Source organism: Oncorhynchus masou, chromosome 13 (assembly GCF_036934945.1).
Source record: "Oncorhynchus masou masou isolate Uvic2021 chromosome 13, UVic_Omas_1.1, whole genome shotgun sequence".
Taxonomy (NCBI): Eukaryota; Metazoa; Chordata; class Actinopteri; order Salmoniformes; family Salmonidae; genus Oncorhynchus; species Oncorhynchus masou.
This window is the reverse complement of record NC_088224.1, coordinates 28,712,108-28,727,036: the sequence shown is the minus strand read 5'-3', so window position 1 is coordinate 28,727,036 and position 14,929 is coordinate 28,712,108. Positions and strand designations below refer to the sequence as shown.

The window sequence follows — 14,929 nt, the reverse complement described above, 5'->3', positions numbered from 1 at the left end:
GAGAAGAGAAGCAGTAGTACTTACTTCCCTGTTTATCCGGATCTAAGAGGTCCCAGTGGTTACGAAAAGAAGGAAGGAGAAAGACAGAAAGATGGAAGGAAGGAAGCAAGGAAACATAAGCTAATTATTGAGATTAAAGAACAGGGGGATGAGAGAGAGAGAGAGAGAGAGAGAGAGAGAGAGAGAGAGTGATTGTTTCATCATGCCTCACACACTGTTGCCATGGCAAAGAGGTAGAAACCAACTTTTTTTTCTTGAACTTCCTGTAGTTGTTGTGGTCATGGAACACTAAGTGAACAAAACATACTATACTTTTACTACGACCCAACCCTCCTCCTCCTATCTAGTCAAACCCAAGCCCCGCCCTCCATGGTTTAGGCTAGCGGGAAGGCTAGTCAGGGGTCCTGCCACAACATACAGACAGTGGTGTAGACAGCCCTAACAATGTCACAGGTTTCCTCGCAAGGCCCATATGCTAATGAAACTTTCAGGCAGAGCTAGAGGAGGGTGAACGGAGAATGTAACCAGTGTGCTCACAAAGGGCAAGAGGGGGTGGACGGGCGGGACACTCTCCATGAGCTGCAACACAAACACATTGTCCTTCCCTTCCACCTCAACCTGCTGAGTCAGCGCTCATTTGACCTTTTATTTTCTGTCAATTTTAGCTTTTCTATTCTGTCCATTTGACTTATTCTTATATTCATCTTTTCCTTCGAGCGAAGGGAGACGAATGCAGTCGAACCCCGTACGCTCTTTCCTGCTCTCATTGGGCACTTCACTGAACGGACTGTGTTCAACAAAGATAAATAATTGCTAAAAGAGGTTTTTGTGAATGTCACCTTTACGTAACCTGTACTGCGTGTGTATTGAGCAATGCCTCCACATATGCGCACACACACACACACACACACACACACACACACACACACACACACACACACACACACACACACACACACACACACACACACACACACTGCGTGGACATAGCTCAAGCACACAAAGTGAATATCCCTCCAACACTAGCTACAGTACTAGCTGTTCAGCTTTGACACAGAGCCGGGAGAGAACGTTTCTGGGATGAGGTATGAACTGGTACTGGGCTTGGCTAAGCCTTCAAGGATGAGACTCACTGGAGCTGAACAGTTGAGATCACAACTAACGGAATGCCAGATGAACAGGATCAGGCATTTGATATCATCAGACAGACAGAGCGAGTCACCGCTTTTGGACGAGTCGTCAGCCGTCAGAGAGGACACAGAGACTCCTAGCTTATAGCATATTAAAGGATCTTATAGGATCTTAAAGGATCTGTGGTGTTGCTGAGACGATGTCTATCTCAAAATCTATTCCAGTACCCCCAGGGATACAGGGACAAAGCCAGGTTGAGGGGACAATCCTCTTTAAGTGGATATCCTTACTGTCACAGTGTACCGGCCAGCCAACTGAGGCCAAGCCCAGAGAGGGCTGTTGGGACAGACTACCTGTACACACACAGTACAGTGGGAGTCTCTGACTGTCACATCCTCACACACTTCGGACGGGTGTCCTTGTAGACTGGAACATTAGGCTAGACATCCTTAGACCACAGGAGTTTGGTGACACCTTAATTGACGAGGATGGAATCATGGTAGTGACTGAAGAGGAATCAGTGGAATGGTATCAAATACATCAAACACATGGTTTCTATGTGTTTGATACCATTCCATTTGCTCGGTTCCAGCCATTATTATGAGCCGTTTGTGGCCAGCCTACAAACTGCTGCTGGGGTAGACAACATTACCCAAGAGTCTCCTTCCTGTCTCAAGCATACATACAGCTACTGGGAGAGACTACATTACACACGAGTCTCTCCTTCCTGTGGCCAGTCTACAGACAGCTGCTGGGAGAGATTATATTACCCATGAGTCTATCGTCCTCCAGCACTTCTCTAGCACTGGGCCAGACACACAGCTTAAAGGAACACAACAATACAAAGATAAAATTAGAATATCAGGAAGTCTTCCATGTGAGGCCAGAGACTAATCTCTGCAGCAGTTGTTGTCACACAGCTATCACATTGCAATAGAGTACAGCCAACTCCCGTGCGCATGCTCAGAAGCTGTGTGGATGCTCAGAAGCTGTGTGGATGCTCAGAAGTGCAGCCTCTTACATCGTAAGTCACTCTGCAATATCTTTGGTTCCCACAGCTGATCATATGGCTGAGTCTCAGTTTAAGGAGCAACTGTGGACAGAGACAGTAAAGAGTGAGGAGGAGGAGCGGGGTGAGAGAGAGATCGAGAGAGAGAGAGAAAGAGAGAGAGAGAGACAGAGAGAGAGAGAGAGAGAGAGAGAGAGAGAGAGAGAGCGTGTAACTTACGTCTATGTAGTTGGCATTGCCATAGTCAGAGTTGGGGTCTGCTAGGAGAGAGTGTAGCTTGACTCGATGACGATCATCTACAGGGGAGGTAGATCATCAACAAGAGAGATCATCAACAAGAGAGATCATCACCAGGGGAGAGATCATCAATCAGGGGAGAGATCATCAACAAGAGAGATCATCAACAAGAGAGATCATCTACAGGGATGAGATCATCAACCGGGGAGAGATTATCAACAAAAGAGATCATCTACAGGGGAAAGATCATCAACAGGGGAGATATCATCAACAAGAGAAATCATCTACAGGAGAGAGATCATCAACCGGGGAGAGATTATCAACAAGAGAAATCATCTACAGGGGAGATATCATCAACAAGAGAGATTATCAACAGGGGAAAGATCATCAACAGGGGAAGATCATCAACAGGGGAGAGATCATCAACAACAGAGATCATCTACAGGGGAGAAATCATCAACAAGAGAGATCATCTACAAGGGGAGAGATCATCAACAGGGGAGAGATCATCTACAGGGGAAAGATCATCTACAGGGGAGAGATCATCAACAGGGGAGAGATCATCAACAGGGGAGAGATCATCAACAGAGGAGAGATCATCAACAGGGGAGAGATCATCTATAAGGGGAGAGATCATCAACAGGGGAGAGATCATCTACAGGGGAGAGATCATCTACAGGGGAGAGATCATCAACAGGGGAGAGATCATCAACAGGAGAGAGGGACTTTTATGTCAGCTTTATTTAACCAGGAGGTATTTTCAGATGTATATTCTCTTTTAAAGGGACACTTAACAAAGATGTTAAACAAAACAAAGATTTTTAAATAGTGGTTGTCAATAGCAATTGACTTGAGGACATGTTATAATTGGAACACTAATTTGAAACAAAGTTAAGTTACAGTAGCTTTCCTGCAAATGTTCTTCCATATTTGGCATACTACTCCATTCCAGAGCAAGGGTCTGAACAGAACTTACGCCCCAGCAAACTGTCATGTCTCCCTTTAGTCTTGTCCTTCTTCTTGGTGACATCCCATCCATCAAAGAAGCTCTGAGAAGAAAAGGAACAAGTGGTCACAAAGACAGTGAGATATGGTTAGCATACAGACGAAATTCTGTCATCGGCAGATTTAAACAGCACACTGAAGTACTTAGCTTGGTTACCGGAATGTCAGATATCACTAGGACACAAGGAATATACTGTAGGTGTCAGATTCAAATATCCTTTCAGTTTTATTACCAAATCCCCACGTAGTTTTACCACTCAGCTTAGTTTTACCACCCAACTTAGACTGTTAACCTGAGGTTCCCTGAGTAACTTGGCCATCATATTCACTGCTCGTATTTCTGTCATGACACAATTATGAGAGAATGGTGAGGAGAAGAAGGGGCTAAGAGAGATGGATCTGGCCTTGAGGGGGAGAGGAGAGGAGGGAGAGGGGAGAGGACATGAGGAGAGGAGGGAGAGGGGAGAGGACATGAGGAGAGGAGGGAGAGGAAAGGAGAGCGGAGATGAGGTAGAGGTGAGGAGGAGAGGAGGTAGAGGGGAGGACATGAGGAGAGGAGGGAGAGGAAAGGAGAGCGGAGGTGATGAAGAGGAGAGGAGGAGAAGGAGAGGAGGCCGGGAAGAAAGAGGAGGGCAATCAAGAGTTAAGAGGAGGAAAGGAGGAGAGGATGAGGAGAGGAAGAGGAGGTAGATAGGCGAGCTTGAGTCTCTCTCATTACCTATGCGTCGAGAGAGGTTCTGCCTAAAATCCAAGTGCTTTATAATATCTTGGTGTTAAAGTGCTACCTTTGTGACAGATGTTTTTGGCACCCTTTTCACAATCTGGCTGCACAGCGCGACAGGATCTATTGAATCTAAATCAACTTTATGAGAAAGAGAGAGAGAGAGAATAGAGAAAGAAAGAATGACTGAGTGAGTGTGACAGATGTGTTTACGAAGAAACACAGTGGCGCTGGCGGCGGTAGCGTCCAAGTCACATCACGTTCATGGCGTAAGTCAAACTTATATCCTGGCTGCTTTTCCGGGCACATCCAGGCGCTCCAACCCCAGCTTATTAAATCCCTCATCAGCGCCGGCACAATCCCAGCATGGGATCAGCGTGGGGCGGCCGGTCCACCTACAGCCCAGGGACAGTGGCAGCATGCTGATCAGAGGATTACACCTGCGCCTCACTCCTACACAGGTAATACTATACCTAATCCTGCTTAGAGAAGACATGATACCTCCCTCTCTCCTTCTCTCTCTCCTTCTCCCACCAACACATTTTAGAGCAGAGCCTGACTAACACTGAACCAATCCATAGACAGGCTTTCTTTAACACGCCACTATCATGCATTAGGGTCTCAGCTGCTGATCGTCAGAATGGAATCCTCTTTTTTTCTAGCAATGTTCTTTATCTCCCCTGAGGCCACGCATGACTCCAACACCATCATTAAGCTGGCTGACAACACGACGGAGGTAGGTCTGATCACCGACGACGATGAGACAGCCTACAGGGAGGACAGTGACGGGACAACGACCTGTCCTTCATCAGTAAGACCAAGGAGCTGATCGTGGACTACAGCAAATGGGGTGGCGAGCACGCCCCCATCCACGTTGACAGGACTGCAGTGGAGCGGGTCGTTCATCAGGGTCCAAATCACTATGGACTTCATTTTCAACACAGCGCGACAGTGCCTCTTCCACCTGAGGAGGTTGAAAAGGTTTGGCATGGACACTCAAATCCTCAAAAAGTTGTACAGATGAACCATTGAGAGCAACTTGACTGGCTGCATCACTGCTTGGTATGGCAACAGCACCGCCCTCAATCGCATGGTGCTACAGAGGATGGTGCGGACAGCCCAGTAGATCACTGGGGCCGAGCTCCCTGTCATACAGGACAGTTATATCAGGTGGTGTGGAAAGAAGGCCAGGAGAATCGTTAAAGACTCCAGCCACCCAAAAGCCATAGACTCTCTGCTTCCGCACGGCAGCGGTACCAGTGCATCAAGTCTGACACCAAAACGGCGTCCTGAAAAGTTTCCATCCCCAAGCCACAAGACAACTTTTTGCACTGCCTCAATGCACACTCACACACACTGACACTCCAACACACACATAACATGCACACACATTTATATGGACTCTACACACACGCACACACACACACATACAATCTTCTTTCATGATGCTGCTACTCTGTATATCATAAATCCTCATGCCTAGTCACCTTACCCCAATACATATATACCTATATTGATCCAGTATCCTTGCACATTGTAAATATGGTATTGGAACTGACCCTGTGTATAGCTTCTTACTTTTTATTGTTATTATTTCTATTTCTTGTGTGTTGTTGTTCTACCTTATATTTAATAGTACTACACTGATATTGATTACTGCACTGTTGGGTTTAGAGCTCTGGTTTGTAATGACATCCTTTCAACCAGCTTTGCCTGCTGGGTTGAAGCCCTGAAGACAGTCAAGAGGATTGGATCCAACCTGACAGTCTAACTAGTTGGTTGTAATCTGGTTATGGCTATCTGACATCAGCCTCGTTCTATCTGAGACAGTCCAGAAATCCTGTAGCGCCGGTCCAGAAACCCTGTAGTGCCATTTAAAAACTCCCACAGTCCTTTGCAGCATGCATGATCAATGGCCGCCTCGGCAGCCCAGTGGGAAATAAGGGTTATGAAGTCCTACAGCCAGTATCACACTGATACACACATCACACACACACACAAACACACACACACACCCCAGTCGCACACTGATCTCAGCTTCATCTCCTTTATTTCTCCAGGCGACAGACTAGGGAGCGATGGAGGGAGCGAGACAGAGGAGCAGAAAAGCGATGGAGGAGTGAAAAAGCGACCACTGTATTGATTTTAGGAGGGGGAATTTGTTGGGCCCTTGGGGGTGAGATTAATGAATCGAAAAGCGCATCTGGAAACTTGGAGGTTTGGATTCGGGTACAAATACAAGCTAAATGCTACTGGGCGAATAGAGGGACTTTGTAGTAAATCACAAATAGAATGAAAAAAAGTTACTTGAAAGCCATTTAATTAATATACTCTTGGTAGAAACAGAAAAATATCTGAAAGAGAGATGAGCAGAATGAAATAGCTTTACATTGAGAGATGGTATCAAACAGCTACTGGAGGTTTACATTGACTCTTGCTTATTAAAATAAGCTTCCAGCAGCAGCCTACTGAACACATAAGCCATTGGACTTAGAGATGAGAAACTGTATTAAAATGCCTTCTGCCTCCAAAATTGCATCATTAAATCCCAAAGGATGCTACACCCACATTCTCTCTCTCTCTCTCTCTCTCTCTCTCTCTCTCTCTCTCCATCCCTCTCCATCCCTCTATCTCTCTCCATCCCTCTCTCTCTCTCCATCCCTCTCCATCCCTCTCTCTCTCTCTATCCCTCTCCATCCCTCTCCATCCCTCTATCTCTCTCTCTCTCTCTCTCTCTCCATCCCTCTCTCTCTCTCCATCCCTCTCTCTCTCTCCATCCCTCTCCATCCCTCTCTCTCTCTCTCTCTCCATCCCTCTCCATTCCTCTCTCTCTCCATCCCTCTCTCTCTCTCCATCCCTCTCCATCCCTCTCTCTCTCTCCATCCCTCTCCATCCCTCTCTCTCTCTCCATCCCTCTCCATCCCTCTCTCTCTCTCCATCCCTCTCCATCCCTCTCCCTCCATCCCTCTCCATCCCTCTCCATCCCTCTCCCTCTCCCTCTCCCTCCATCCCTCTCCATCCCTCTCCATCCCTCTCCCCCTCCCTCTCTCCATCCCTCTCCCCCTTCCTCTCTCCATCCCTCTCCCCCTCCCTCTCTCCATCCCTCTCCCTCTCTCCATCCCTCTCCCTCTCTCCATCCCTCTCCCTCTCTCCATCCCTCTCATCTCCATCTCATCTCCATCCCTCTCTCTCTCTCTCTCCCTCTCCCTCTCCCTCCCTCTCTCTCTCCATCCCTCTCCATCCCTCTCCCTCTCTCTCTCTCTCTCTCTCTATTCCTCTCCATCCCTCTCCATCCCTCTCCCTCTCTCTCCCTCTCTCCATCCCTCTCCATCCCTCTCCCTCTCTCTCACCTCATACTCCTGTTTGAAGCCGTATCCCTCCCCAGTCTTCATCTGGTTGATGTGTTGGAGGAGGTCTGCCACCCTGACCGCGGGGTGAAGTTGACCCGTGTGGTACGGAGAGCTCTTCCTACGACAGTGGCGTCGAGGGGAACCACCCAACAGGCTGCTGGACTCGTTCACTGAACTCCTCTGTTCGTCTAGAGGAGACATACACATGCATGAGCATGGCACGCAAGCACATACACACGCACAAAGATGGATACACAACCACAGACACAAAGATGGACACAAACATACACGTTAACCATTACACAACATTACATATGTTATATAAGTTACTGGCTACATGTTATTTTATTAAAGCGCATGGCTCAGTGAGGGTCTGAAGGTCAACCTCCACCTGCTCAACACAACATCCACTCAACTGACGGATCAAGGAAGAGCCGGTATCACAATGAAGACATATTGTATGCACATGTTGACGGGCACGGTGGAATATTTTTATTGAAAGAGGTCGTTTGAGACGAGAAAGAGAGAGAGAGTGAAAGAGAGAGAGAAGGAAAATAGTGTATATTACTAAAAGCAATCTGAAGGACTGAGAGAATGAGATGAATCAGAGAAACTCTAAGATGGCGCCGAAGAGGATGGCTGACGTTGTACATGCTCCTAACCAACTGTGGCATTTTGTTTGTCTTTTTGCCTTGTTTGTAAATTATTTTTTTACTTATTTTGTACATAATGTTGCTGCTTCCATCTCTTATGACTGAACTGAAAGAAGTTTTTTCCTTTAGTGAGTCCTAGGAGAAGGATATACTGCTTTCCCGGCAACAGGCCCAAATCCCCGACATTTGCATGAAAAAAGACGAAGAAAAAGGGGGGGCAGGTCGGGCTGCTTTCTAAGAATCCGTAGGATTGCGAGTAAACTCCCACTGCCATCCATTCTGTTGGCTAACATGCAATCATTGGAAAATAAAATTAATGACATACGATTAAGATGATCCTACCAACGGGACATTAAAAACTGTAATATCTTATGTTTCACCGAGTCATGGTTGAACGACGTAGCACAAAATATAGAGCTGGTGGGATTTTCCATGCACCACCAGAACAGAGAAGCTACGTCTGGTAAGAGGAGGGGTGGGGTGTGTGTCTATTTGACAATAACAGCTGGTGCGCAATGTCTAGGTATTGTTTGCCTGAGGTAGAGTAACTTATGATAAGCTGTAGACCACACTATCTACCAAGAGAGTTGTCATCTATATTATTCGTAGCCGTCTATTTACCACCACAGACCAATGCTGGCACTAAGACCACACTCAACTAACTCTATAAGGCTAAAAGGAAACAAGAAAATGCTCATCCAGAAACCGAGCTCCTAGTGGCCGGGAACTTTATTGCAGGCAAAAATAAATCAGTTTTCTGAAATGTTTACCAGCCATGTCATGGGTGCAACCAGAGGGAAAAGAACTCTAGACCACCTTTACTCCACACACAGAGATGTATACAAAGCTCTCCCCCGCCCTACATTTGGAAAATCTGACCATAAATCTCCCCTCCTGATTTCTTCTTACAAGCTAAAACTAAAGCAGGCAGTACCAGTGACTCGCTCAATATGGACGTGGTCAGACAACATGGATGCTGCGCTACAGAACTGTTTTGCTAGCAAAGAATGGAATATGTTCCGGGATTCATGCAATGGCATTGAGGAGTATACCACCTCTGTCATTGGCTTCATCAATAAGTGCATTGACGACGTCGTCCTAATTGTGAACGTACTTACATATCCCAAACAGAAGCTATGGACAACAGGCAACATCCGCATTGAGCTAAAGGCTAAAGCTGCCACTTTCAAGGAGAGTGACACTAATCTGGACGCTTATAAGAAATTGCGCAATGCACTTAGACGAACAATCAAACAAGCAAAGCGTCAATACAGGATTAAGATTGAATACTACTACATCGGCTCTGACGCTAGGCTGATGTGGTACGGCTTGAAAACTATTATGGACTACAAAGGAAACCCAGAAGCGAGTTGCCCAGTGACGCAAGCCTACCAGACGAACTAAATGCCTTTTATGCTCACTTCAAGGCAAGCAACACTGAAGCATACATGAAAGCACCAGCAGTTCTGAATGACTGCGTGATAACGCTCTCGGTAGCCGATGTGAGCAAGACTTTTAAACAGATCAACATTCACAAAGCCGCGGGGCCAAATGGATTACCAGGACGTGTACTCTAAGTATGAGTGGACCAACTGGCAAGTGTCTTCACTGACATTATTAACCTCTCCCTGACAGAGTCCGTAATACCTACATGTTTCAAGAAGACCACCATAGTCCTTGTGCCCAAGGAAGCAAAGGTAACTTGCCTAACTGATTACCGCCCCAACAGATTACCGCCCCAACAGATCCACAGATGATGCAATCACACTCCACACTGACCTTTCCCATCTGGACAAAAGGAACACCAGTGTGAGAATGCTGTTCATTGACTACAGCTCAGCGTTCAACAACATAGTGCCCACGCAGCTCATCGCTAAGATAAGAACCCTGGGACTAAACACCTCCCTCTGCAACTGGATCCTGGACTTCCTGACGGGCCACCCCCAGGTGGTAAGGGTAAGCAACAACACGTCTGCCACACTGATACTCAACACTGGGGCCCCTCAGGGGTGTGTACTTAGTCCCATCCTGTACTCCCTGTTCACCCATGACCATGACTGCATGGCCAAACACGACTGCAACACCATCATTACGTTTGCTGATGACACAACAGTGGTAGGCCTGATCACCGACAACAATGGGACAGCCTATAGGGAGGAGGTCAGTGAGGTCAATGTGAGCAAGACAAAGGAGCCGATCGTGGACTACAGGAAAAGGCGGGCAGAACAGGCCCCCATTAACATTGACGGGGCTGTAGTGGAGCGTGTTGAGAGTTTCATGTTCCTTGGTGTCCACATCATCAACGAACTATCGTGTTCCAAACACAGCAAGACAGTCGTGAAGAGGGCACAGCAAAACATTTCCCCCCCAGGAAACTGAAAAGATTTGGCATCGGTCCCCAGATCCTCAAAAAGTTCTACAGCTGCACCATCGAGAGCATCCTGACCGGTTGCATCACAGCCTGATATGGCAACTGCTTGGCATCTGACCGTAATGCACTACAGACGGTAGTGCGTATAGCCCAGTACATCACTGGGGCCAAGCTTCCTGCCATCCAGGACCTATAAAATAGGCGGTATTAGAGGAAAGCCCATAACATTTTCAGAGACTCCAGCAACCCCAGTCATAGACTGTTTTCTCTGCTACCGCACGTCAAGCGATACCGGTGCGCCAAGGAACAAAAGCCTCCTTAACAACTTCTACCCCCAAGACATAAGACTACTGAACAATTCATCAAATGGCCACTGGACTATTTACATTGGACCCCCCCCCATGATTTGTTTTGCACACTGCTACCACTCACTGTTTACTATCTATGTCACTTCACCCTTACGTACATGTACAAATTACCTCAACTAACCTGTACCCCCTTTGTATTGCCTCGTTATTCTTATTTTATTGTGTTACTTTTTATTCTTTTTACTTGAGCTTATTTGGTTAATATTAACTCTTCTTGAACTGCACCGGGCTTGTAAGTAAGCCCACACTTGTTGTATTCGGTGCATGTGACAAATAAAGTTTGATTTGATTTGCGAAGTAAACAGAAAGCCTGAGAAACTGAAGATGGTACTTATCTTAGCAGTGTGTGTGTACAGGACAGACTGTTGCCTAGAGAGTGTACTTGATGTAGTTGACAGTGTGTATACTACAGTAGGTGGCACAGAGTCTACAGACTAGTGTACTTGTTGTAGTTGACAGTGTGTGTAGAGAGGGAAAAGATTGTAGCCTACAGAGTGTACTTGTAGCAGGGTGTAGTTGAGTGTTCTAGAGCATCTACCTCTGCACAGGATCATTGGATTGTGCTCTCCTTCAGCCTCTCTCGCCCTCTCTTGGGGGTACAGGGTTAGCGTACAGACTAATGCACTCTTTTCTGTACTCTCTGTCTCTCTTAGGGCTCAGGGTGTTCTTGGTTCTTACTCCGTGTGTTGCAGGTGTGGGCGTCCATGAAGGAGTTAGCAGTGCGCCCATCCTGCTGCAGGGTGCTCTGCTCTGTCATGCTGCAGTCCAGAGAACCTAGCTTCCTGGTCTTCTCCTGACGGTACGACATGGCTGCCTTGTTCAGCGCTACCTTCTTCCTGCTGCACAGAGCGAGGAGAGGAGAGGAGAGGAGAGTGAGTGAGGGAGGGAGGGAGGAATAAGAGAGAGCTCAAAATAAGGAAATAGCAAAGAGGGGAAATGAGTGGAAAGAGGGGGGTTGAGGTCAAGGAGTTGAGAAATTGGAAGAAAGGGGAAAAATAAGAGATTAAATCGAGGCGAGGGAGATAAAGGAATATTTGATGATAGTAGCAGGCCCAGAGAGAGAGAGAGAGAGAGAGAGAGAGAGAGAGAGAGAGAGAGAGCATAGACTGGAGAGGTATATAGAGGATGAGGTGGAGGAGATGCTTATCTCCTATAAGTGTCATCTTCCAGGACTACAGAGGGCAAGCAGGTGAAGATTGCACCATAAGGAAAAGATGGAGGGAGACACTAGGGTGGAGTCACTTACGGGTAGTAAGAGTAAGAATAGAAGTCCCTTCTGATTAGCATGGAGAAAGGAGAAGAAAGAGGAGGAGAGAGAGAGAGAGAGAGAGAGAGAGAGAGAGAGAGAGAGTGAAGAGAAAGAAAACAAAGAGACGTGAGAGGTGGGGCCATGGTAGTGAGGTGGCCTCCAGCAAGGCAAAATAAAAAATGTAAAATGCACAGATAAATAATGAAAACACTAGTAAATGAAGGATAAAATGTACATTGGAAGCAGGTGCTTCCACACAGGTGTGGTTCCTGAGTTAATTAAGCAATTAACATCCCATCATGCTTAGGATGATGTATAAAAATGCCGGGCAGGCCATTATTTTGGCTACAATGGCTATTCCCTGATTGGATGACAATGCCCCCATCCACAGGGCACGAGTGGTCACTGAATGGTTTGATCATGAAAACAATGTAAACCATATGTCATGACCATCTCTGTCACCAGTTCTCAACCCAATTCAACACTGGTCAGAGATTCTGGAGCGGCGCCTGAGACAGAATTTTCCAACCCCATCAACAAAACACCGAATTATGGAATTTTTCGTGGAAGAATGGTGCCGCATCCCTCCAAAAGAGTTCCAGACACGTGTAGAATCAATGCCAAGGCACATTGAAGCTGTTCTGGCTTGTGGCGGCCCAACGCCCTAATAAGACACTTTATGTTGGCAGTTACCTGTATGTTTATGGAGGCAGGGCAAGCGACCATGCAGCAGATAAAATATAGCACAATTGTGACATTGACTGGGTTCCTAGCTAAATAGATTGCTTATCACTTAACTGAATAATATGCCAGGGAGCACAGGTACACATACAGCTGTCAACCAAGGTACAGTTAGCTCAACGGTCTACTGGGGGTTTCTGTCTCTATCACGCTTCTCCCTATGACGTCCAACCCTGCTTCTCTGAAGTGCGTCCCAGCTCCTCTCCCTTCATCATGAGAAAACCTGAGGTGGTAATTCTATCTGAAAGGCAACAACAACCTTCCTCTCCAATTAATGGCTCAGCCACAGGCACCGTGTTCACAGAGCACTGCACACCAACCCAGATGCTGCTATTATATCTGCTTTGACTTGAAAGGGCAATGGCTTGAAAGGGCCCTTGATGAAATATTACAGACTGAGCGTTATTCTCCCAATATAACGTCAGAGGAGAAGAGGTAAGGGGGAGAGAAGAGGAGTAAAGGAGGAAAAGAGAGGGAAGGAGGAGAGAAGAGGAGTAAAGGAGGAGAAGAGAGGGAAGGAGGAGAGTACACTACTGCCAAGCAGTATGTCCTGGTGATGCTGGAGTGAATATTAGAGTTTCATTCCTAGGTGTGTGTGCAGCCAATAGACAACAGACCTTGAAATTAAAAAATGAGTTCTACGCAAAAGCTTGGCAACTATAACTGCACAGCATCTCACAAATAATACCTAGCCATGTGTGTACTTCTGGAAGCAATATACTCTCCATTACCTACCTAACTCCCTATTGAATTGAATTGGAGTAAGCCTGCCAATATGTGATGGAGAAATACCTCCCCTAATAGGACATAGTTAGTCACATGGCAGTTTGGGACAGGCAGCTAAGAGACAGCCAAAGATAGGCCCCTTTCTGGATCACCTGTATGATCACAATCACAATCACCTTTACACACTCACGACCCTCCACTCACCCCTTCTTGATGATGATGACGATGGCCCCCAGCAGCAGAATGAGGACCACCAGTCCGCCAGCACAGGCCCCCAGGATCAGACCCATGTCCTCTGCATGTTGGGACACCTCCAGGGCCCTCTTATGGTCCTTACAGGCAGCTACAGGGTAAAGAGAAGACTGTTAGCCCGTTGAACTAAAGCCTAAGATTCATCCAGGACCCTCTTATGGTCTTTAGAGGGCAGCTACAGGGGAGAGACACGAGGGGGAGAGACAAGTTAGAGTGATAGTCTTCTGTATGTTATACGACTGTAGTAGCTTGCTGAGCAAAGGCCTAGGCATTAGCTCTGAAGAACTCATGGTTCGGGCGATGACACCCCAACAAAAGGGCCAACCTAGTAAAATTCCTCTCCCTAGACCCTACACTAGACCACACAGAAGCCTAAGCATCCTGTAGAAAAGGCACACAACCACAAAGACAACCAATTATACCGATGACGATCAGCGATCAAAGTATCAGGAGTTAGAGTAGGAAGGCTATAGTCTCGTTCTATTTTGTTCTGTTAATCCCAAAGGAGGCCCAGGGGTATTGTGGTCGTCTGAGAGACGGGAAGGCACGGTGAGCCAGGTTATCAGAGTAAAATCAGGTTATTATCCCTCTCACACTGGGTATTATATCCACCTGGATGAATATACTGGCAGAGGGGAGGAAAGTAGAGAGGGGGGAGAGGGAGAGCTGGGGGGGGAGATATGGAGAGAGAGGAAGAGAGTATGGTAGAGTAAATAAGCTCTGGCTTTGTCCCTGACTATGTTTCATGATAGGTAACAGACTTGGATAAGGAGTAAGCTTTTAAGCCGCTAACTAACCAGTCAGAGTTGGTGTAGCCAGTGTGGACAGCTGGACAGACTTTCCCTACATGTGTTAAGAAAACACACCAGTTACATCAGCTAATAGCTAGCTGGAAGTTCATTCAGTCAGCCATTTTCTATGCACTAACATCACAGTCTCACCGTGTTCGCTGTGCCTCTACATTTCCATCAAACCTATAACAACAGCTTGAAATCTCTCCCATGATGAATTTGGAGCTCCCATGGTGTCGCTTTCCAGAAGTGTTTATTGCCGACTAGAAACAGAATTGGTTGAGAATTAAGATCCTGAACCCCTGTGAGCATACGCTTAATTAAA

General features: G+C 46.8%; 1 protein-coding gene across 1 annotated transcript in view; it reads right to left on the bottom strand.

Moving 5' to 3' along the window:
- The window catches only part of LOC135552058 (receptor-type tyrosine-protein phosphatase U-like), a 245,449-nt gene that overhangs the window by 27,244 nt on the left and 203,276 nt on the right, over positions 1–14,929 (bottom strand). Inside the window, exons 15-20 of the mRNA XM_064983432.1 lie at positions 13,766–13,904; positions 12,092–12,121; positions 11,524–11,684; positions 7,454–7,641; positions 3,354–3,426; positions 2,360–2,436 (exon numbers count right to left, since the gene is read on the bottom strand). Coding sequence (XP_064839504.1) covers positions 2,360–2,436; positions 3,354–3,426; positions 7,454–7,641; positions 11,524–11,684; positions 12,092–12,121; positions 13,766–13,904 — 668 coding nt within the window. The remainder of the gene's footprint in view (positions 1–2,359; positions 2,437–3,353; positions 3,427–7,453; positions 7,642–11,523; positions 11,685–12,091; positions 12,122–13,765; positions 13,905–14,929) is intronic.